At 48.2% G+C, this 23,788-nt stretch overlaps 1 protein-coding gene across 1 annotated transcript in view; it reads right to left on the bottom strand.

Moving 5' to 3' along the window:
* Positions 1 to 442: 442 nt before the first annotated feature.
* The window catches only part of DSCAM (DS cell adhesion molecule), a gene marked incomplete at its 5' end in the record, with an annotated part of 727,362 nt that continues 704,016 nt past the window's right edge, over positions 443 to 23,788 (bottom strand). The window contains 3 exons of the mRNA XM_034653984.1: positions 443 to 795; positions 14,108 to 14,410; positions 15,732 to 15,929. Of these exons, the coding sequence (XP_034509875.1) occupies positions 443 to 795; positions 14,108 to 14,410; positions 15,732 to 15,929 (854 nt within the window). The remainder of the gene's footprint in view (positions 796 to 14,107; positions 14,411 to 15,731; positions 15,930 to 23,788) is intronic.

Genomic DNA, 23,788 nt, shown 5'->3' with positions numbered 1-23,788 from the left:
TGGGAAAGAAAGGTGTGCAAACATGACCAAAGTCTCCCCCCTGCCCCCAATTCAATGTTCCTTTTAAATTCACAAAGAGGGTCATTCCCCCCCCCCGTTTCCGTTCTTAAATCTTGTGTGCTAGAACTTCCAGTCAGAAGGTTTAATTAGTCCCCATGCACTTTGTAGAAAATCAGTAAAAATGCAATAACCTGTGAAGATCATAAAACTGGACTTCTTTCCCAAAAAATCAGATGCCCAGGCCGATGGAGCTCACACTCAGACAGAAAAAAAGCAGGAGAGTCTTTGCACTGTCTGTGGTTTCAGTATTTTCTCTTTTTTTTTTTTTAATATATTTTGGCAATTTTCTTTCATTATAAATATTGGAATTCCGTAAAAAAAAGGTAGCTTTGATTGAATTTTTTAAATTGTATTTACAACCGCTGTCCAGTCATGCTGTTCGTTATACCAGGGTGTAGGATTTTGCGTAGGGATTGTTTCCTTTCAAATGGCCCCGAGAGTCAAGCAGTGATTCCTGGGAGCTGCTCATCTTAGCTGCCTGTCCCAGCTCCGCTCCCTCTCGCTGAGGTAATGGGGCCACGGCCCCCTGCTGCCACTGCTGTCCCTCTCTCGTGGAGGACGTGGAGGAGGAGGCCTCCATGGGGATTGGCTCGAGGACCGTGGGGCGCTTCAGGGTCCGACTTTTCTGAGGTTCCAAGCACGCCTGCCCTAAACTCAGGTCCCTGCTGGTTCCTGCTCCGCTTCGGTTTAACAAAAAGTCCATTCTAAGGTATGGAGGCAAATGTATGAGGTCACCTGCAAAGAAACACAGAGCAGTTAGTGGGCTTCCTCATTTGCTAAGCAGGTGCCGAGGGCCATTCGGGGCTCAGAGCTGGAGATGTCGCCGTACCTGGCTGTGCTTTGCCAGACCCCTGTCAGAGCTCAGCACAAAGGCAGGTGGAAGTGTCCTCACCCTGTCCCAGCGGGCATAGGGCGAGCTGGCTTTTCTACGGCACGGTCACGGACAATCTGAAGTGTGTACTTCAGCCAGAGAAAGAGAGGTTACAAGACCCTTCAAAACCCCACGATGGAAAGAAAAACATACATCAGGGGCAACAGGGCACCCCGGGTATAAAGTGTGATGGACCGGACCCCCCTATGCGATCGGAAGCACTTGGGGGAGCACAGGGCTGAAGGACGGAGGCAGGGATGCCAAGGAAAGGGTAGTGCTCATTGATTGGCCCAGCGCTTCTGGTCTTCCCGGCAAGCAGTCGAAGGGCATCTGAGCGGCAGCCTGCTGGGTGAATGCAGGGGGTTCTTCCTGGCCATCCAGGGACAGAGGGGCTCACTCGTAACTCCTTCATGGCACACTGGGTGGGCAGCTCTGGCTAGAAGACGGGCTCGGGGTGGGCTGTCCCAGAGCCAAGAGACCAGGTAGGAGGATGCACAGGTGGGGGGAGGCACGGCGATGGTCTGAGCTCAGGGGATGTCCACGGAACGTCCAAGGGCTGCAATGGTGAGATAGAAAGCCGCCCAAGGATCATGGCTTCCGAATGGAGGACGGTGGGAGGGCGACAGGGAAGGATGTGTGGATTTTCATACATCCAATTTCCTCAAAGCAATGACCTATCTTTCATTCTTAGGAGTTTAATAAGCAAATGACATTAATTTGCTCTTCTATTTACTTTCATGACTATTCTTTTTTTTGTTTGTTTGTTCTGTGATGTGAGTCGCCATACAGTATATCATTAGTTTTCGATGTAGTCACTATTAGTCTTTTATCATTTTGTTCACATACTTGAGAAAATGTGAAAGTCATTTACCTCCGGGATTATTTAAAAATGTAGGTCAAGAGTATCTCATGCTGTTTCTGAGACCAGGTGAATCTTGAACACTTGACATATTTGCAATGTGTTGTAACGGATTTGAGAATGAGTCTCTCTCCCAGCAACTCCCCACTGAACGAACGGAGCTTATTAAGCCCTGGAAAAACAATAGCCTCTTGGTCCCAGCTGGATTGCAGGACGCCCAGGTCCTAGATTAGGTGGAACAAATGTGTTTGAAATTAAAGGCAAAGCCCAGGACAGCCGCCCTCTGCCTGCGGGGGCTCCCATGTTAGATTCAGTCATCAGCAGGGTCAGGGTAGCTGGGAAAGGTGGGTGAGAACTGGACACGGTCCAGTGCCCACGTCTTTGTATATGAGGGCTGCTTGTGTTTGCTTACTTTCCTGCAGTTCTGCCAACTCTCTCTGAATACCCAATATCTGAGCGATCCAGTTTTTCAGGCAAAGCTTTAGTAAAGTCACGTGGTGCTCTAATTAGCCCTTTCGACAGTGTGAATGCTGCAAATGTGTTCTCTTAATAATTCACGCACTTAGGTGGAAGAAAGCACCAGAGTAATCGGTGGTGAGCTTTGTTTATTAAAGGCACTTTCTGGCCATTAAAATTCCACCCCATGTGCTGGTCCAAGTACCACTTGGGAAACTGGGTTCTCTAATCATCCATGCATCTTCTCTGTTCTTCAGAGGCCTACAGATCTGAAGCAACCCGTGTGCTTATGACTCCAGCTAGAGGAAGAATGGAAACCGTGGCGACGGTCTGGATGTTGGCACACCTGCTTTTCTCAGCCTCCCGCCCTCCATCTGCCTGTTTCCATGAGAGAAGCTAAATGAGGATTCTAATAGTGGGGATTAGGAGTGGAGGTCTGGGAGGCATTGCCTGCATTGAATCTGGACTCAGCCTCCTCACTCATAAAATGGGAATAATAGTAGAACCCACCACATAAACTTGTGGTGAGGATTTCTTTAGGCAACGCATGTGGAAGGGTTACTGTCAGACATGTCCCTTCTCAGAAGGTCTGAAGTTACAGGCTGGACACCGGCCAGGAAATGAGCCGGGAACTCTTCTGTTTACCTTGGTTTCTGTCTTCAGTGGGTTGATCAGTGTCCACCCCTTCAAAAGATATGGCCATGGCCCAACCCTCAGAATCTGTGAGTGTGACCTGAGCAGGAGAAATTCTTTGTGGATGTAATGAAGTTAAGATCTGGAGACGAAATCATCAGGACCCGAGATGGGTCCTAAATCCAGTGACAGGTGTCCTTATAAGGAATGACAGAGGGGGACTGGACACAGAGAAGAGGGGAGAAGCCATGTGAAAAGGGAGGGAGAGGATGGAGAGACGCAGCCCCAAGGCGAGGAGCGCCTGGAGCCACCAGAAGCTGGAGGAGGCGAGGAAGGGACTCTTTCCTAGAGTCCTTGGAGGGAGCGCTGCCCTGTTGACACAGGATTTTGGAATTCTGTCCTCAGAACTGTGAGAGAATAAATCCATGTTGTTTGGAACCGCCCAGTCTGTGGTCCTTCGTTATGCCAGCCACAGGACACTCACACAGATGTCCTTTCTTCTTGGCTGGGAGGACTTCTCTTGAAGTGTCTCTGAACACTTCTATTGTATGGGAACAGTCCCTGCTAAGGTCAGTCACAGGAAAGGAAGGAATTTCTCTTTAGAGACCAGTAACCGCAGCCAACACGGTTGTGGTTTGCGGGATCCCCACCTTGTATTCTGAGCCATCGCCCTCCCTTCCTCCCTACAGAAGCCAAGGCAGCAGCTCTTCCCCAGTTCCTCTGCCCCCGAGGAAGCAGACATCTGTCCAGCTGATTCCCGAAGACCCTCTCAGGACTAGGTTGGAGGTGGCCTTCCGGGAGTCTCCCTCGGGAGGGAGCAGAAGCCTCTTGGAAGGCGTCTGAATCCACAGGGAGCAGGTGTCTTCTTTCCTCGCCGTCCAGCCCTCCCAGCAGGTGTCTTGGTTCCTTGCCATCCAGCCCTCCCAGCCAGCCCACCCCTGGCCGCTGACCCCCCTCCACCTCTGTGGAGCGACACGCCCTGAGGCTAATCTGCCAGGACCCTCTGGGTGTCCCATGGGAAGGCGGCTGTGACCCAGGTACCTTCAAGGATCTTTTTTGCTTTGAGCTCTATGATTGCCTCTGTCAGGCACGCACAGCCCTCGGCATCCTTGTGCGTCTACCCACCATCGCCACAGACGTGGGCAGAGCCAAACCCCGGCCTCAGCACAAGTCTGGTAAACCAGTCACAGTGGAGCTTGCCTCTACTTTCAGCAAGGATTGAATCCTTTATTATCTAAGTTCCTCCTCTTTGCTTTACTCAGCCTTACCTCTCCCCTTTCCCTCTCCTCTCATTTTGTTTTCCTTACGCCGACACTCTCTGCCGTGGAATACAGTGGAGGGAAGGGGTGAAACCGTGCAGACAGGAGGGGGGAAGCAGATGGCAGCGGAGTGCAACGCAGCCACCAGGGCACCATGTCAAGGGAAGTGGGGTGTGTGTGTGTGTGTGTATTTGTTCATGTGTGTATGTGCGTGTGTGTCTATGTGTGTACACATGCGTGTGCGTCTGTGTGCATGCATGTATATTTATGCACATGCATATGTAAATGTGTGTTTATGTGTATATGTGTCTCTGTGTGTGTGCCTGTGTGTGCGTCTGTGTGTGTGCCTGTGCATATGTTTGTGCGTATGTGATTACGTGTATGTTTATGTGTGTGCATGTGTTAATGTGACTGTGTGTGTGTGCGTGCGTGTATATATGTGTTAATGTGACTATGTGTATTTGTGTGTGCGTGTATGTATGTGTTTCTGTGACTGTGTGTGTGCATGTATGTGCGCGTGCGTGTATGTGTGTCTGTGTGCGTGTGTGCGTGTGCGTGCATCACAAAGGCAGAGGGAGGAAACCCCGGGAGGGAGAATCAGACATCACAGGAGAGGATGAGGTGCACAGGAGAAAGGGACAGGTGCAGGAAGACCGGGGCTCACATTCTGACCGCCAGAAGGAAAAGGATCTGGGGACCCCCAATGCCCCCTTGCAGGTCTTCCTTCTGCCCTGCTGACCTAACTGCCCATACTTCTAGCACTTTCCTTGTTAGCTAAACCCATTAGCTACTTTCCCAAGCCCAGCATGAAGGCAAACTCAGTGACGGGGGCCAGGAGCCCCAGATAAGCCTTTGGGGCACACCCCACCCACTGGTTGTTGTGGTAGTTATTCACGCACTTGTGTGTCATGAACAGTCACCCCACTGTGCTCTGCTCCCGAGGCCCACGGCCCTTGAGTCAGAGGCGTGGGGTGAGGGTGAGGCTGGAGGGGCTGACACACCCTCAGTAAGAAAGTGTTCTGAGAGGCTGAGCTTAGGGGCTGAGGTGCTGGACCAGACTGGGGTCGGAGGGGCTGACGGTGGTCGGGGCAGGGCGAGTGGGGGGAACGGGGCTGAGAGAAGCAGAGAGACGGAAGGAGAGATGAGACAGAGAGAGAAAGGGAGAGAGAGAGAGAGCGATGAGAGAGACACACACAGAGACAGAGAGATGAAAGAGAGACAGAGAGATGAGAGACAGAGAGATGGAGAGACAGAGAGAGAGATACATAGAGATGAGAGACAGAGAGACAGAGAGAGATGGGGGGACAGAGGGATAGAAGGGGGATGAGAGAAATGGAAACACACATGCCGAAGCGGAGGGAAGGGACACAAGACAGGACTGGGTGGGGTAGGGGCGATGAAAACGTGAGACAAAGAGCTATAAACGGTGAAAAGCTTATGGGACACGGCAGAGGAGTGCAGGGAAGACATTGCCACAGGAACCCCCAGGGTGTGGATCACAGGTGAGGATGTGGCCCTGTCCCCTCGCCTGGCCACACCTGCCCACCCCTGGGCCCCCAAGTCCGGGGCATTTCTCCCTCTTTGCCTCCTCAGCTTGCAGCCCCCAGATCACAGGCTGTCCCTCCCCTGCCCCTGTGACTCCCACCTCGAGGGACCAGGGGCGGCTCAGGCACTATTCAATGTTATGCCTTATTATCAACATCATGGTCCATTCCCCATTTTCCTGTCACTGCCCCTGGGACTTTTAGTGCCACTAGTATCTCTGAGAGCACACTAAACAACTGGCCTCAATTTCTCCCTCTGTCCCTAACCACCTTGCTCACGGGCGCCTTCACAACTCCTCACCCCCAGACCCCCTGATGGTCCCACATCTACCAGGAGGTAGGTGTTCAAAGCTTGCCATCCTCCCCAAGGGGGCCTTCTAGCCATGGGTGGCCCCACCTCGTAAAAACTGCCATAGTAAACCTGCCTCACTCATCTGAAACCAGGAGACGGCCCTTCCTATCAGGAAAGCCAAACGTCCTGAGCTTTCTCTGTAGAGTCAGACACACACACACAGTCTGAATGCACTTTTGCTTTGGAAGAAGGATGGCAAAAATCGATGTTGAAAAAGAGCAAGAATGCATCCATTCAGAAAATCTATAATGGATGTGCATTCCATGAATCTGTTCGCAGACGATGCTCCCTGCCGTTCGGCGCACACTAGGGAAGGAGACGTCTAAAGTTGAGATCAGTGGTTCTCAGCAAAGAGGGATCCTGCCCCCAGGAGGCATGTGGCAATGTCTGACGACTATCTGGATGTCTCAGTCGGGGGGTGGCTGCTACCAGCCTTTCCTGGACACAGGCCAGGGATGTTGTCCAATACCCTACAAAGCACAGGACACCGCTGCCCACCCCCCATGCCTCCAATCCGCCAATGCTCATTGTGTTGCTCCTGAGAAACCATAATTTAAAGGGGCAAAGTTCACAGTTCCAAGTGGCCCCTTATTTTGCTTTAATTTTATCTGGAAAACATTTCATTCAATCAGAATACGGCATCGTACTGCTCGGCGCCTACTACTGCACAAGGAGTTGTGGCCTCAGTTCTTGGGAGGAAGTGAGGGATGGGTCCCATGGAACAGCGGTCACAGGGTATTCCTCTGACTTGGTCTGATGAGGTGGGAGCTTAGGATGGGGTAAGAACATGAGCTAGGGACTTCTGGGCTTCCTGTAAAAATCTTGCCTTTACCTCTAAACAGTTCTGTGACCCCCTTCAAGCTTTGCATCTTATCTCTAGTCAAGTGAAGGGGGTACGGTCATGTCTAAGGGCACCTTCAAGTCTGAAAAAGTCCTTCTTACGCTCTTTACTCCCTCAGCTGTGAGCACTGGGTAAGCACAATGCCTTAGGAATTTGAGGATAAGGATGAAACAAATGAATGCATTTTGGGGAGCCTAAAATTCTGAGGCACATGGCAAGAGCCTTCTTCCCCCTCCAAAGCAATACATTAGCACCAGTGAAAGCATGCATAGGCTTTCACAACAAATACATGTGGAAAGAAAGTGAATCAGAGTCCCTGGGGACTTAGCTCTCCTCTGAGGCCATATAATAAGGAACTTTCATCAATTTCTAATAAGGCTTCTCATCTGTGCTTGGATGGAGCTGGGTATTGATGCAAAGGTAAGAAGCAAAGGATGCTTACTTTGACTTCTAGCAATTTCAGTAAGAACCACACGGATCAGACTTGTAATGATGGTACAGCATCAAAGGGCTGGTTACAAAGGGAGAGAGTATGGAGTCTGCCCATTCTGGAGGCAAACGAGATCTAACACTTTGTTAGTTTAATATTAATGCTGTGGCAAGGTAATGAAAACTGGTAAATGAAGCTCTCTTGGTAAATGAACCTTCACTCCCAAATGGCCACCAGGAAAACCCCTAAATAAATAATGCGAGATTGATACCAGAGGTCCACGGTCCCACTGCCGTTCTCGGCTTGTGCTTCTAAGGCTTCATGCATTTTTAAGAGCTCATCAATATTGCAATTCTCCTACTCACTGCTGAGCTTTAAAAGCTACACTGAGGGACCAAGTGGGGCTTTGGGTTTGTTGCTGCTCACAATTCTTCGGAAATACAGTAGTTCTAAATAAAAAGAGGGATCGGAAAACTGGCCCCAGCATTTAGACCAGGTCAGAATCACTTAGCGGGGTGTTTGGAGCACCCAGTGAGGAAGGGTCCATGGGTTCAAAGAAGCTCCAGCTCCATGTAAGACCCATGAGGACCCACACTAGGGAGCACCGAGGAGGAAGCCTGCTTGGAGGCTGCACTGGCTTCGCCGTGGGGCTGGCAGACTCGTCTCAACAACCCTGTGCATCTTGAGTCATCCCACGGAAGGAGTGAGAGGATTCTAAGCAGAGGGAATATACATTGGTGGAGTTTCGGAACCCAGAGAGCAGGGGTCATGACCAGTGAGGAAGACAGGGCTGGCTTCTCGAAGCCCTGTGAGTCTCTACCCTGAGCAGTGGGCACAAATCCTACACAAGGGACTTCAACACGAGAGCATCCACAACGCCACCTGAATTTAAGGCTCATCGCTTCCCAGTCTGGGATATAGGGTGCATTAGAAGCTGGTGCCAGCTGAGTCCACACAGGACCGCATTGAAATATGATGGTCTTTGCTGTCTTCTTACCTTTTTGTATATCCCCAACACCTTCAGGTTATCATGACATCTTACTGAGGGGGTGTGTGGGGGGGAGGATGTCACTCCTGTCTTCCAGATGCTAGATTTTGCCTTGATTCTTGGATTTCCTCATTTATCTGTCTTGTGCCTCTAGGTCTCTGTCTGCTGTTTATGATACTACCTGCTATTCTGATGAACTAAGGAGATTGTGGAAAGTGTTGGTCGAATATATTAACACTTTTATGTCTTAGGATAATACCTGGTACAGTATCTCTTTACAGAGAAGATATTCAATAAATACGGGTTGAATAAATGAGTGTAACAGATTTGTGTTTTCAAAGAGCCTTTTTGGAGATACAGTGAATTTTCACTGTGGTGAACTTTTTGCTTGTCACCCATAGCACTGGCATCTAGAAACTTCTTTCTGGCCACTCAGCAGGACACAGGTGGGCTTCCTACCTATCCCTTACAAGTTATCAGGCACAGACCTCCTCCTTACCTTGTACCACCCATGGGCTCCCCAGCAACTAAAGCTGAACCCCAATAACTCAACCAAGAACAGTGAGTCAGAGAAAAGGCAGTCTGAACAAAGGAAAACATACTTAGGAACCAGAGGACGCACACAACAGCGGCATCTATGATAAATCCACAAGTGCACTCAAAAAGGTGGGAAGATTCAGGCCCCCAAAACCAGCGGCAGAAAGGGGAGGAGGTCGGTGCAAAAGGCAAGTGGGCTCTGAGTTCCAAGCTTGGGACCCTTTGTAATGAGTCCCACCATCACTTCCTGTGTCCTGGAGACATCGGACTAAAATAACAAGACAGTCTTTTAGAAGGTGAAATCATAAATGTACATCAAAAAGGGCAGTGAGCCAGGATGAGCATGTTGAGATATTTAGGTCTACCCGGGGCAGGTATGCAGAGCAAAAAATCGGAGGTGCTGTTCATGGCCTCTGGGTCCTTCTCACTTTAATACTATGGGAGTATTTGAAAGTTCGTCAGCTCAGAGCGAACTCTTGCTCTGCGTGGTGAAAGTGAAGCTTATTCCGGTCTCCTGCCTCTGCTCTTCCTCTGCCCACACAATTGTCCCCTTAGGATGTCTTCTGGACTTTCTCTGCTCCATTCGCCTTAGATCTCAGCTCACAACTCATTACTCCAAGAGGCCTTCCTTGACCATTCTCCCCAACCCCTGACCCCCACAAGACTTGATCCCTTTCCCCAATTACTTCTCTTCCCAGCACTTATGGTAATCTGAAACCATGCTATTTGTTTATCTGATCAGTGTTCGTCTCCCCCACCAGGAACATAAACTCCCTTAAGATGGGGTCTTTGTGGACCTCGCTGATCACTGTATCTCCAGCTCTGAAAGCGGGACCGGTATTGAGTGGGAACTCAATAAAGACATGCCGAAGTTAGAAAGGAAGCTGGGAGGCTGGGAAGGAAGAAGCAGGGGCATCTCTGGAAGGATGGAGGCCAGAGCAGCTCAGTGTGCACGGTGTGTGTGCGTGTGTGCACGGTGTGCACACCTGTTTGTGTGCATGTGGGAGTATCAAAGGTACTGGCACTTGAAAGGAGACCCTTTCCAGAGGTCTTAGAATAAGATTCATGATAGACATTTCAAACTGAGGGCTTCAGAGGGGAGGGGGGTGGGGACTGGGATAGGCCAGTGACGGGTATTAAGGAGGGCACGTATTGCATGGTGCACTGGGTGTTATACGCAAACAATGAATCATGGAACACTACATCAAAAACTAAGATGTACTGTATGGTGACTAACATAACATAATAAAAAATTATTATGAAAAAAATAAAAAAATAAAATAGGTCAATTATTTAAAAAAAAAAGAAATTTCCAAAAAAGAGAAGGATGCAAACCTGAGGCATGGGGCCCCTGTCGCCCGACCCAAAGAGGTGAGGGGAGGGGTATACGGAACTGCTTGAGAGGAACCCAGTGTGGCACCTTGGGTCAGGAGGAGGGAGTCTGGGCCAGGTGACCTGCCAGGAGCAGAGCTCACCTTGCAGGTGGCAAGGGAGACGCAGGTGGAACAAGGCTGTGGAGGGAGATTTTTGGCAATGAAGATCTCTGGAGTCTAATTCTGGTTCAAGAGCCAGCACAAAACCACATGGGCTGTGGGGAAACAGCAAGATCACAGTGACAGCTGAGAACAGGAAGAACAGCTTCATCGGAGGGCTCCGCTGGAACAGAGTCGGCTTGTCCTTCAGGTAAGCACTTCTCACTCCATGCTCTTCCGTTTGATTGAATGCACACACCCTGGGGGGCCTGAGGGATGGCATGAATGGATCCGAACACTGAAAGCCAAAAACTGCTTCAGGTAACTGGCTGTTCAGAGAACCAACAAGTTGGCAGCAGGCAGCGATCATTTCCAGCTGGAAAATCTGAAGCGTGTTCATCACAGGAGGGGCCGATGAACATATATTTAAGGTGAGTGCAGAGATCTAAAGGGGCCAGGGTGCATTCAGTTGCATATGTGAAGCTTTAAATTGATTTAAGAAGCTTCATCCTAAGGTATTTCTTGACTGCATAGGATAAACTTATGAATAAAGGAGCAGCCACAACCCAAGAATGTTGGAAACTGGCTCAGAATGCTACCTGAACCCAAGAACAGGTACTGTAATCGAAGCATTGGAAGTTGCCTTGACCAAGAGGGAAAGAAGTTGTTAAACCTTCTAGCTATTTCTCAGAGGAAGACAGAGTTTCATTTGTTTGTTTGGTTTGTCTTTGGTTTTTAAAGATGGAAATAACCATCCCTTACTGTAGAAAATAAAACCATAGCATCATTGGCATTTTATTTAAAATAAAAAAGTCCTAAAATTTCAGTAAATTCAGGTATCATTAAACACCTAAAGTGAGATTCTGATGTTTGCCTTGTGTGTGACGTGTCGCATTTCATGGGGAACTCCCCTTTATCTGTGGAAGAGATTTGCTTTTGATTTGTGAAGAGCAAGAATAGAAAATAAATCACTTTGTTTAAAGGTAGGCTGAAAGATGGGGTAGACTTAAATGTTCTTTTATGTTTTACTAAGAATTTCTAATAATTGTCATGTTTTAACCAATTGGCCACTCTTGTCATTATCACAACTAGATACATTCATTCAATATATTTGTTAAGCACCTACTATATGTGTCAGACACAGTGGTAGGAGCATATATTCAGTGCCACTAAGTCATTTTAAAAATATTTCTCGAGTGCTCACTGTGCTACCAGATTATCTGCTAGATACTGGGAGAGAAGTACGAAGGCAATGAAGACATGTGTTCTGTCTTCCTGGAGCCAGGATCTGGCCACGTTGATTTAACTTGATCCTGACATGATCTGTGGAGTGTTTAAACGCTTTGGACCACAAATGGAGAAAGACCATCACACAAGAAGAGCCAATTGTGAGAAGAAAGATGTACAGAGACTGGGGAGACTTCATTGAGACGCACGCTGACTGATGCCATCTAGAGCTATGGGACACTGGTAGGAATGAGGTTTGAAAGCGCAGCTCAAGGAACTGATGTTTCTGACGCAACCTCCAGTCAGTAGAATAATGAATTCTAACCTGGGCTTTCGTGCCTGCTGTTGAATTTAGTCTCATTATAAAGGGACAACAGAAAGGCTTCCCGAAAAGCATATCAAATATTCAATAATAATAATACAGTTATCTAGGGTGGACAAAACAAAGTTGGTGGACATCAGGACTTGCGTTGATTTAAAACATGACTCATACCTAAAGTTATAAAGTCACTTTAGTCTAAACAGCATTTTAGGGCTGTACTACTCAACCAGGTTGTGATCTTTCAATTGTTCTGACGGATACAGGCAACAACGTCATAACAGAAGTTCAAACATTTTTTAAATATCAATCTAACAAGAGGAACAACAAAACATCAGAAAGAAACTCAAGCCTTTAATTAGTTCAAAGCTTGAGCAAACAGGACCATCGTCTCACTCAGGATCTCCTGTATGCAAGGGAAGATGGCGCCAATGGAAGCATGGCAAACTTAACTGGGCGATACCCAAATGAGGCGAATACTTTGCAGGATGTCCGTGGCCACTGAAGAGAAATAAACAAAAGAGGGAGGGAGGAGAGGAGGCAGCAGCTCATCTGGAGGGCACACTGGAGTCACCATGAGAATCCCAACAACAGCGTCAACAAGGCAACAGCAGAAACAGCAACTGCTAACTACTTTACCCAAATTATGCTGCACACATCTTACACCAAGGTCATGCCCCTTTTACAGATGGGACAACTGAAGGCCACCAAGGTAAAACAACATGCCCAGAGGTAAATTTTTTCTTCTCCTATCTTTCTTCCCCTCAGTCTTAACAGCCACAAAGAGCTTATGTTTTTATCCTATGTTTTTCTGCATTTGCCTTGCAAATAAATGCCAACAACAAGAAAGGCTTGAAATAAAAACACCCACAAATAACAGCTCATCTTCTCTCTGAGGAGGTAGACAGAATGAAAATAAATGAAGCCATCATTCTTTATTGTAGGCTGGCATGAATCTTGACTCAGTTTGGAAGATTAGTTGCTGGATAGACAATTCTTATTTTATATATTTTTATGCATTTATAAGGCTCATTTCAGCTGGGCTATATGCCATAAAACCCAAGGGAATTGCAGTAATTTAAAAGCAAAGATAAATTTTTGAAATAGGGCTAGTAGAGTGGTTCACAAAGTGGGAAAAAAGGGAAAGAAAACTGGATTCAACAAGAGTGGATAGGCCAGGCCACAAAGGAAAGTCTACAGGCAGCTATTTCAGGGTGAAGACGAAGACGTGATTCTTCAGATGAGAAGTACCACTGGCTGCCATGGCTGGATTCAGTATTGAGATGTGTTTATTTGCCCTCTACAATGGTTTGCGTTATCTGACCCAACACTTGAAAACTGTGGGTTTCCATAGAAAAAAACAAGATTTCTGGCTTCTCTTGAGAAAGTCACTCATCCTGGTCCCCCATTTCCACTTGGGATGAGTTGGCGGGAACATGCTGGAGTCTCTCCCCTCTAGACAGTCTGTGAACTCAAACTTTCACGCATCATCCCCCTTCTCCCGGCTCCCCACCCTCTTCACTTATGCACATCAGCTGCCAGGCCCTTCAGGCCTTAGAACTCAGAGCTGCCATCCACACAGCCAGTCCACTTTCACACGCTCAAGCCAAAGACCTAACAGTGGCTGGCCAGACCCCAGCCAGTCCCTGTCACTTTGGGTAGCTGGATGAAACCAGGGCCCAAGCACTGGTCCCCCAGCAAGACCTCTCTCCTTCTGAAAGCCCTCAGTACAGCAGCTCTAAAACACAAGTCCCTGCATTTGAGCCTCCTCTCATCACGCCATGGGGTCTCCCTCTCCCTAGTCCGAGCTCCTTGGGCTCTTCCATGGCTTGAACAATACAATATGCAGAAGCGATGTGTCACTTTCCAGGCCCAGCCTTAGGAGATTGGCTATTTCTACTGTCTGCCTGTGGGGACACTTGCTTTAGAACCGAGCTGCCAGGATACGGCAAAGTCTGAGCCACCTTGGGGAGAAACCCACCCGGGGAGGGCATGACCAGCACCAGGCCGCCTACGGGAGCCTCCCTAGTGGCCACGGAGCAGAGATGAGCGGCCCCCACCAAGCCCTGACCCCGTTTCAGATCTGTCAACAACGTAAGTCACTGTCGCTGACGGAAACCCGTAAGCTTTGGGGTGGTTCCTTACACAGCAACCTGGACCCAGAGCCCCGAGTCCGGGCACCGGCCGGCTGTCATGGCGGTGGGCGCGGGGCAGGAAGTCGCGTCTCCTACCCAGGGGTCTGTGCGCCGCTTCGCTCACCTGGCCGGTGTGCCTTCGGCACCGCCATGTTCATCACTCGACCTCCATCCTGAGGTTTGGGGGGAGATGCAGTGAACCTGCAGATCCCCGATTCGGAAGGGGTGCTGGAGGTCAGACTGTCTGTGTACTCGTTCGTCCCTGCCGTCAGCTGCTCCGAGGAGGTGTCGGATATGAAGCACTCTGTGATGGTGAACTTGGCGTGCCTCAGTTGCTCTTCCATCTTGGCGTGCTCGTAGGCCCTGGCCAGTTCTTCGTAAGTGGAGGAGGCACTTTCTGTGGAGACCATGCTGCTTCGCGCGCGATCTGCCGCGTGAGAAAGAGTACAAGACGCATCCGTTACCGCCTTTCGGGCGCCCCCTGGGTGGCCCTCTGTGGCCTGTGGCTGTCTCGCCCACGTCCTCGTGCCACCCAGCCCGGGAACAGCGTCTCTGACTCAGAACTGCCTTTGTCAGCGTGGGGCCCGCTCTGTGCGCCTCGGGGACGGGGGCTCAGGGACCTTTGTTTCAGCTGAATTGGTCCCAGCCTGGGACGCTTCCATCAATCAGCAATGCCTAAAAAATTCTGCGTTTCGTTAAAATGACTGGGAACTTCGTCTATGCGGACAGCGGTGTCTACCCTTGCTCTGCCTTGTGAATCAGTCTCTTCTGTAGAGACTTGCCATAATGATTGGAGCCCTGCAGGTTGGCTCCTCCTGCCCCAGCTTGGCAAGAAGGACGAGACAGTGGTGGGAAATGGGTCTATGATGCTTCAGGAAATTGGCCAGCAGGAAGCATGGCCCCTGGTCCCTTGGACTCATCCTTTGGGATTGCCACCCTTGACGGGGCCCAGAAAGCCACCAGGGCCAAAGGAGGAGCGTCTTGGTCAGAGGAAACTCTTAGATACTCAAAAGTTTTGAATCACCTCTGTGGAACTCTGAGACTCTTCTGAGAGAAATAACAGCCATAAAAATAAATGTACAGGGTAACACTCCACCTTTGGAACACTATTTTTAAAGTATATCAGCCAGAACAAAAGAAAATGAGTATAAAAATTTCCTACAGCTTTTAGGTTTAGATATAATTTCTTTTCAAAAGTTAAGGTGGGGGGTGGGACAAGCCATGCTATTCTTAGGCCCTGTCTTCTCTCCGAAGTGAAATCTTGGTGGTTGATGGCACAGACTAGATGACTTACCTTATAATCAACCCCTGTTTAATTGTCAAAAGGATCAGCCTATGTTCCCTATAGAGGGTGCTATGACCTTGTCATGAAATTTCAAGCGTGGCCTCTTAAACCCAGAGTTGGTAGTGGGTCACGTGCCCTCAGAGTATAATCAGGAATTATTGCAATTGTGTGGGTGAAAATTTTAAAGTATCTGTGTTTCCCTCAGCGGGGCAGGAACTCAAAGGAGAGAAGAGCATGAGTCTGAGATTTAGGACACCTGCAAAACAGATGCTTTTTGCTTCTGCTTTGCAGAAATCACTGGGCCCTGGGCATCCTCAGTGTTGCATGGTTGTAGTGGTACCTGTTACAAAAACAGCCGAACAGTTTGAAAGTGACCTCGAGGGAGCATAAGTAGGAGCCTCTGAAGCCCCCCTGTGGGCCCTGCTCATCCCCAGGGTTGAGGAGGAGGTGTGCAGACCCCTACCTGTGTCTTGTGAGGGGCTGACACTATAGCTGTCACTCTCCTTGTCCATTGATCCCACAGCCCTGGGCGTCGGCAGCCTCCAGTCAGTGGTGAGGGTGTGTGCTGAAATGGTGGGGTGAGGTCTGTTGAGGGTCCACTGGCTGGCATACCGATTTCTTGCTGTGGGTCCTGCCTTTGCATTTCTCCTGGTGGTAGGATCTGTGAAGAGCCAAAAGAATAATGTACGTCTTAGTGTCTAGGAGTACAGTCTCGTGATCAAAGTGTTGAGAGGGGTTCTTTCCACCCAGCTCTAGGACCCCCCCCTGCAGGACTCATGCCTCATGCCTCCAAGAAGCCTTCCCTGACTGCCCCAGTCCAGAGCATTCATTTCCTTTCTCTTATGGTCTGAGACATTGTTGTGATATGTAAGCATTTTATTTTTTATTTTTTTAAAGATTTTTTTATTTATTCATCTGACAGAGAGAGAGAGAGACAGCCAGCAAGAGAGGGAACACAAGCAGGGGGAGTGGGAAAGGAAGAAGCAGGCTCCCAGCGGAAGAACCTGACGTGGGGCTCGATCCCAGAACTCCAGGATCACGCCCTGAGCCAAAGGCAGATGCTTAACGACTGAGCCACCCAGGCGCCCCATGTAATTTTAAAAAGTTCTGTGGGGGAGAGAACATGAGATTTGGACTCAGGAGTTATGGATTCAGATCTTGCTCTTGGCCCTTAATGTTTTTGTGGCTCAACACACATCACCTAAACGTCCAGAGAATAACCACCAGCTTCCATTCTTGGCCAAATATGCTCTAAATGGCCTCTTTTTTATAGTTCTCCTACCTTAAGGGGTTGTTATGGGTTGAATCATGTCCCCCTCAAAAGATATGTCCACATTATAACCCCTAGTACCTCAGAATGTGACCTTATTTGGAAATAGGGTCACGGCAGATGTCACTAGTTATGATAAAGTCAGCCTGGAGTAGGGTGGCCTTCAATTTAACATGACTGGTGTCCTTCTAAGAACAGGAGACAGACACGCAGAGGGTAGACGGCCATGGAACAATGGAGGCAGAGACTGAGGTGCTCCGGCTATAAGCCAAGGAATATCGACAATTGTCCACAACCACCACCAGAAACTAGGCACAGGTGAGAAGGACCCTTCTCTACAGGTTTCAGAAAGAGTGTGACCCTGCTGACATCTTGCATTTGGACTTGTGAGCCCCAGAACGGTGAGACAATTAATTTCTGGCCACCCCAGTTTGTGGTATGTTGTTACAGCAGCTCTAGGAAACTATATCGCGTTATTGTAGTTTTGTATTTACTCATTGCCTCGAGTAGGACTGTTTTACTCATCAAGTAAATTGCAAGTTCCTGACCAGAAGGATGGTATACCCTTTTGTCTGAATATTCTCTTAGGCCTTTGCATATGGTAACATATCTTTTCAATGGAATTGTTTGAACTTTGTCAGAGACATGGGTCATTCAATGTGGAGCACACACAGTTAATCGGTGTCCAGATTTTATGTCTGCTGTCCTCAAAAACAGAGATTTACATGTATAAAGGCCAGTTCCAGATGGGTTTCATTTTCTCTAAATGGAACCAAAGGCAGCAGGTCAACACGATGAATATGTTAGTTCAGCTTTTTGACTGGACACTGGAGTGGACCACAACACTGTCTTTTCTGCAACTTTGTGGAATAGGGGAAAGGCTCAGTGACCTGGAGTGATTTTTCTTGGGCTCCAGCCTAAAGGCCACATAAGGTCCTAAATGGGGCCTTTTCCACAATCGAATTTTCTGCTTCTCAAAAAGGAATTTTATGCAGTTGTATTTCAAATGGCCTGGCTACCTCTCAACACCGCAGTCGATATTTATTGCTTAGCGCTAATGAAGCAGGATCAAAAGATCAACACTGAGAGGGCCAACCCTTGGCATTGTGACCGTGACTTACTAATGTGCTTTCGTGGGCCCGGAAGTCTCTCTAGGGCAGGGGTAAGGGTGTTCATCCTTGGGTCCATTCACAGAGCTACAAAAATCTCTGGTACGCATAGTCCCCTGGATGAACACACACAGCCCAGGGTCACTTTATGGATGAGGCAATGGAAGCTCAGAGAGAAGTGACACAGCTATCAAGTGGTAAAAAGGGAGCCCCAGATGCCATGGATTGGTTCAGAGATTGCCCAGCGCTTGACCACACATGTCCCCACCCTGGACATGTAAGTATCTAATACAGTGTCCCCATGACACTGGCTCCTTTGTAATGCCATGTTGGATCATGGGAGGCAGACACTTGAACGTGGTGAAACGACTTTCTTTTTAAATGGAGGATTTTCCTCTGCAAATTCTAGATACTGGACTTTGAACCTAATCCATCATTCTACAGCGCTGGAGAGAAGCAGGAAGTTGTAGCCAAATCGATATATTTTAAGATTTCCTGGGTCATCAAAATGCTTCATCTTGGTGCATATTCTTTGGGGGCGTTGATTTTAAGACACATTTCATCCCTTACTTGCAAAATTCCGCAGAAGACTTTATTGGAAGATACATTCTTTTTGCCTTGATTAGAATGTTAATGTGTTATGCTCGAGAGCCAAGCTCTCTGGACAGCAAGGTATGAATGATAATTGTGTTTCTCCGCCAAAATGCTAGGAAAGAGGTCCTCAAAGAGATAGAAAAATATTCTCACGGGTAGGAGGCTATCTCCCAGGTACGATGGACTTCCTAAGTAGAGCTTCAATAAATGGGGCTTGTTATTTAAATGCTAATGAATCTTTTCCAAAAAATTACCCCGTCCCTTACATAAGATTTGAGGATTCTCATTAAAAAAAAATTTTTTTTTAAAGGTTCTCATTTTTATTCTTCTTTATGTTTCTTGCAACTACAGCTGTGGATCAGATTTACTCCTGGCATGGATGCTTGGGTGGTGGGGGTGGGTATACGTTTGATCTTCCCACTTCAAGGACACTATTTTCTCAAACCCCTAAACCCTCCCCTGTGTTTCCTTCCACTGACCTGCCCACCCATAGTGGGGCAGGACTGTAGCCCCTTTCTCACTGAGATCGCACTGTGTGGAAAATTCCACGGTCACATTGTACATGTCAGCCTCTATTCAAAGCCAGAACTCTTTTCAAGTTAATTTTGTTCATTATCCTTTTTTTCTAGATGAGGACAGTTTTACCAGTGGCCTGATAACGTTGGAAATATAGGTCATGATATTACTTTCCCTGAACCACAGGCTGCAATTCTGTTCTGCTCTAAGCAAGCATCCTAGAGGCAAAAGTATCTCAGTAGGTAGAATATTGGGGTGGTGGACACTTTTTTTTTTAATAATCAGGTTTTGGGAGCTGTTTTGTACCTGAGCTGAACTCTTCGGTATGATAGCTCCTAAGATAGCAGCTAAAATAAAAATCTGACTTGGAATCTACGCGGTATCCTCCTTTGTAGGCCTAACCGGTAATCTACTAAGGAAATAAATGTTGAGATTTACTGCCCCTGCATGGAAAGCGTTTTATTTGGCTCCCACCATGCTAATATAAATACAATTTAGTGATGAGCCATCACGCTTGCTAAACAGCTAACAAATTAGAAGGTGATACAAATAACTCTTGGCCTTTCAAGACCGGGTCTGAACCTAAATTAAGCTTTTCTGCCCACTGAATCAAATTATTTTAATCATCCTGAATTCAGGATAAGAGAGGATTTGGTGGCTAATAGGGTTATAAAACATGTCATGTGTACTGTGGTCTGGGTATTAATCTGTTTTTGTTCTCTGACATTCGCTGTCCCATCTCATAGGTGCTGTGGCCTCCGCTGCACGTGGTGATGATGCTGTGGGGCCTGAACATTCCCATCACGCAACGAGCAAATATTTACCAAGGGCTCATCATACACGGGACACTCCCGCCTCCATCATGTATTTTCCTGCAGTATGACATCGAGTACAATTCCGCAGGATGGAGTGTGCATTGGTTTTGAAAGTCTCAACAAAAAAAGAGTCAACCCGTGCTGTGAACACTTCTTATTTCTATGTGTAAGTCTACTCAGCCCTTGGATGTCCCCTAAGGAGTATCATCTTCACTTAGCGACAACATGGAGTGGTCGAGCAGGTGCCTGCCTCTGACCTGGTTTCACTATCTGCTGGCGGTGAACTCAACAGACGTGCCCACTTCCCTCATCTGGGAGAGAGGGGTTATCCCTCACCTACCCATAGGACTGTTGTGACACACGGGGTATGGGGAACTCAACAGATCTCGGGGCCTGGCCTGTGACTCCTGAGTGACAAATACTTGGCAAGGGTTGGAGCACATCCTGCTTATTGGGAAGAGGGTGGGGGAAGATTTGGTGGGTTGATCAGGAAGGCTAGAAACTCAGTTTAGAGAGGGTTTGGCAGGAAAAAAAAAAACCTTATTAAAAAATCAAGACCAGAGGCAATTCAGTGGCTCAGTCAGTTAAGCATCTGGCTTTGGCTCAGGTCATGATCTCGGGGACCTGGGATCAAGCCCCGCATCGGGCACCCTGTTCAATGGGCATTCTTCTTCTCCCTTTCCCGCTCCCTCTGCTTGTGATCTCTCTTTCTCTCTCTCTCAAATAAATAAATAAAATCTTTAAAAAATAAGTCAAGACCAGATGCTGGAGCTATCCCATGGTGCAGAAAGGAGCTGAAGGGTAGAGCTGATAAGGACAGGCATGCGTCCTATTCCCAGTTTAGCTCCCTGTGCATCAAGGGTGCTTGTACGTGCTCTTGGCCCAGATGGGTGGATGGTGACTTTGTCATCCCAAAACCCAGGTCAAGTCTAACACGTTTCACTTCCTGTGTCTTTGTACCCTTGCACAGTTTGTGTGCAAGAAAGTCGATTTGAGTTCTCCTGTGACGGTCTCATTGGTAAGTCTCCACAGCGTGTGCTGGGAGAGACTGTGTACATACTTACAAACCTCCAGTCGGCTGGCATCCAGACCCCCAGCCTATTAGATGCCTTAGGAAATGTGGAACAAAGAGAGGGGCCAAATGGACTGTTAAATGTCCTTTCTTTTCCACCCCCTTTACTCTGACTTCAGAACTTGACAGTGGATTGATGTTTAAGTATGTTTACTGAGTGCCTACTGTGTGTCAGATCCTGCGGCTGGAGCTGGGTGGGGGACACAGACACAGACACCCACAGATGCCCCACTTTCTCCTGTACCCTAACCCACAGGAGAGACAGGGATGCACACACAGCTGCAGACCAAGCCAAGGCATCTCTTTCCTCAGCTTGAAGAGCTAAACAGCCAATTGTTGGGATTTCTCCCATTCTCAAAATGAATTTTTGTTGCAAGTCTGGAAAACTAAAATAAAAATGCCTAGAAACGTAACTTCTATGATGCAGTCATGATCATGTGCAAACAACGTATCGTAGATGCTCTTCTTAAAACTGAAGAGCCCCCACATTGACGACCCCGTCCTCGCATCATTGCAGCTGAGGAAAGAGACCATAAATCCGTCTCTGCAAAGGCACCCGACCGCAGTGGGGAGAACCAGCCACACGGGACTGAGATGACAGGGGCGCACCACGTGGGCACCGTGACAAACTCAGGGGCACAGGACACAAGCAGAGAGCCAGGCTTCTGCTGGGGGTCATCTGTGGCGGGGGTGGACGGATGCCCACTGTTTCTACTTCTAAATGAAAAATGGGGTGTTCTTAGTCCCTCCTCATGTGGTTCTGGAAGGTATATTTAATGAAAAAAATGATCCCAGAGATCTTTTACTAATAATGTTGTGCAGATGCTAAAGAAATAGCCCTGCTTTTTAGTTTTTAAAATATTTTGGAACTAGAGACTGATGCATGCATTTGAGCAGATCTGTCTGATGTTTGTAAACCCTGTTGGATGAAGTCCATCACACATGAAGGAACCAGCGTTCTGAAAGCTGTGCTTGCTCCAATGGGATGGGCTCATCACAGTGAACCCCGGGCCAAGCATCCCCATGCTCTCAGAATGAGGTGCAAACTCTGGAGGCTGGCCCAGGAGGCCTGGTGACCAGGCCCACTCCTTCTCTGGCCCCTCCCCTCCCCCCTTCCCTGTTGCCCACTGCATTCCAGGGATGCTTCTGCCCCAACAAGCCTTAGGAGCTTTTCCCTCCTGTTCCCTCTGCCTGCCAGGCCAGGTCCTGGCCATGACTCAGATTATCTTCTCAATGGCCGTCTCCCCAGATTTACAACCGAAGTAACCTCTCCCATTGTCCCCCCACACCCCCTGGCTCACCATCTCACCATTTCGTCATTGTCTCCTATTTTTCCCTAGTTCTTTTAGGTAAACAAAAAATGCTTGAGTTCTTTGTTTGCATCTGATTTCTGCAGTAAGATGAAATGAATGTCTTTTTGCATCTTACAATGTACCCCCATCACTGGGCCACATGTTAAGTAAAACCTTAGTAAACATTTTTGAGTCTGAATGCACGCATCCTTGCAGTTCCCCGGCTATGCTCCCAGTGTTACAGGTGTGAGAGATGCGGGCACGCTGCCCCATGTGCCTCTGGCCTCTCACTTGCTTCTTGCTGGTTTTAGTGTCTGCTTGTGACTGACATTCACATCTCTGCTGATATTTTTGAATGCCATCAAATCAATGTTTCCATTAGTCAGGTGAGGGTGTGATCATGCAGTTCGGAAGTTCCCAGTGCTTTGGTATCACCGTTCCCTCTCCTCTGTTTATGGCTGGCCTCTGCGCATTGCTCTGCTGGTCGAACACTGAAGGGCAGGTGGGAATGCTTGCTCGTTTTACCTGGCAGACAGAAGTCATGTGCTGTGAGTGTGGCAAGCTTGAGAGGTCCTGTCCCACGGCACTAAGGAGCAGGGACACACACATCTAACACTGGGGAAGTATTTCTCTGCAAGGGAGCCAGACAATCAGTATCAGAATCACCCAGAATGTCCATTACAATGCGGATTCCTGGGCCCCGCCCGGACCAAGTGGATCAGAACCTCTGGGGAAGAAGCCCTGGAATGGGTGTTTTGAACAGACATCCTGGGTGATTCCGATGCACATAAGAGTCCGGGAACCACTACCTGGGCATCTGTGCTGTTTCCTCCGCCTCTTTCCTATTTTCCTGCTAATGTCTCCGTCAGCTTCCATGCTGCCTGGGCATGGAACTCTGAGGTCAAGGATCCATCCATTTCAGTCCCCCTGGGTCTATAGTCTTTCCCTCACTGAGTAACAATCCGTGGTTCAGAAACCCGTCAGTGCAGCGTCCTGAAGTATCCAGACCCTGGACCAGGCAGATGATGATGGGGGAGCCAGTAGCTGGAGAGAACGTCAAGGACCTCGAAGCAGTTTCTAAGAGCCAGGCTCTCGCTCACACCCCCTGCAAAGCTAACTCTTACTAATGACCCATTTGGGTGTTCAATGTGTGCTAATATCATCAGGGAAGGAAGGGGGTGAGGTTAGACAAAAGGGGGAATAAAAGATTGTACTACCCTATGACCCAGCCATTGCACTACTGGGTGTTTACCCCAAAGATACAGACGTAGTAAAGAGAAGGGCCATATGCACCCCAATGTTCATAGCTGCATTGTCCACAATAGCCAAATCATGGAAGGAGCCGAGATGCCCTTCAACAGATGACTGGATTAAGAAGCTGTGGTCCATATATACAATGGAATATTACTCAGCTATCAGAAAGAACGAATTCTCAACATTTGCTGCAACATGGACGGCACTGGAGGAGATAATGCTAAGTGAAATAAGTCAAGCAGAGAAAGACAATTATCATATGATTTCTCTCATCTATGGAACATAAGAACTAGGATGATCGGTAGGGGAAGAAAGGGATAAAGAAAAGGGGGGTAATCAGAAGGGGGAATGAAACATGAGAGACTATGGACTATGAGAAACAAACTGAAGACTTCAGAGGGGAGGGGGTGGGGGAATGGGATAGCCTGGTGATGGGTAGTAAGGAGGGCACGTATTGCATGGTGCACTGGGTGTTATACGCAACTAATGAAGCATCAAACTTTACATCGGAATCTGGGGATGTACTGTATGGTGATTAACACAATATAATAAAATAAAATGAAAAAAAAAAAAGATTTCTTTAGCAGGTTCTTGAGGA

This window comes from Ailuropoda melanoleuca, chromosome 1, assembly GCF_002007445.2.
Source record: "Ailuropoda melanoleuca isolate Jingjing chromosome 1, ASM200744v2, whole genome shotgun sequence".
Lineage (NCBI taxonomy): Eukaryota > Metazoa > Chordata > Mammalia > Carnivora > Ursidae > Ailuropoda > Ailuropoda melanoleuca.
This window is presented reverse-complemented; position numbering and strand designations above follow the sequence as displayed.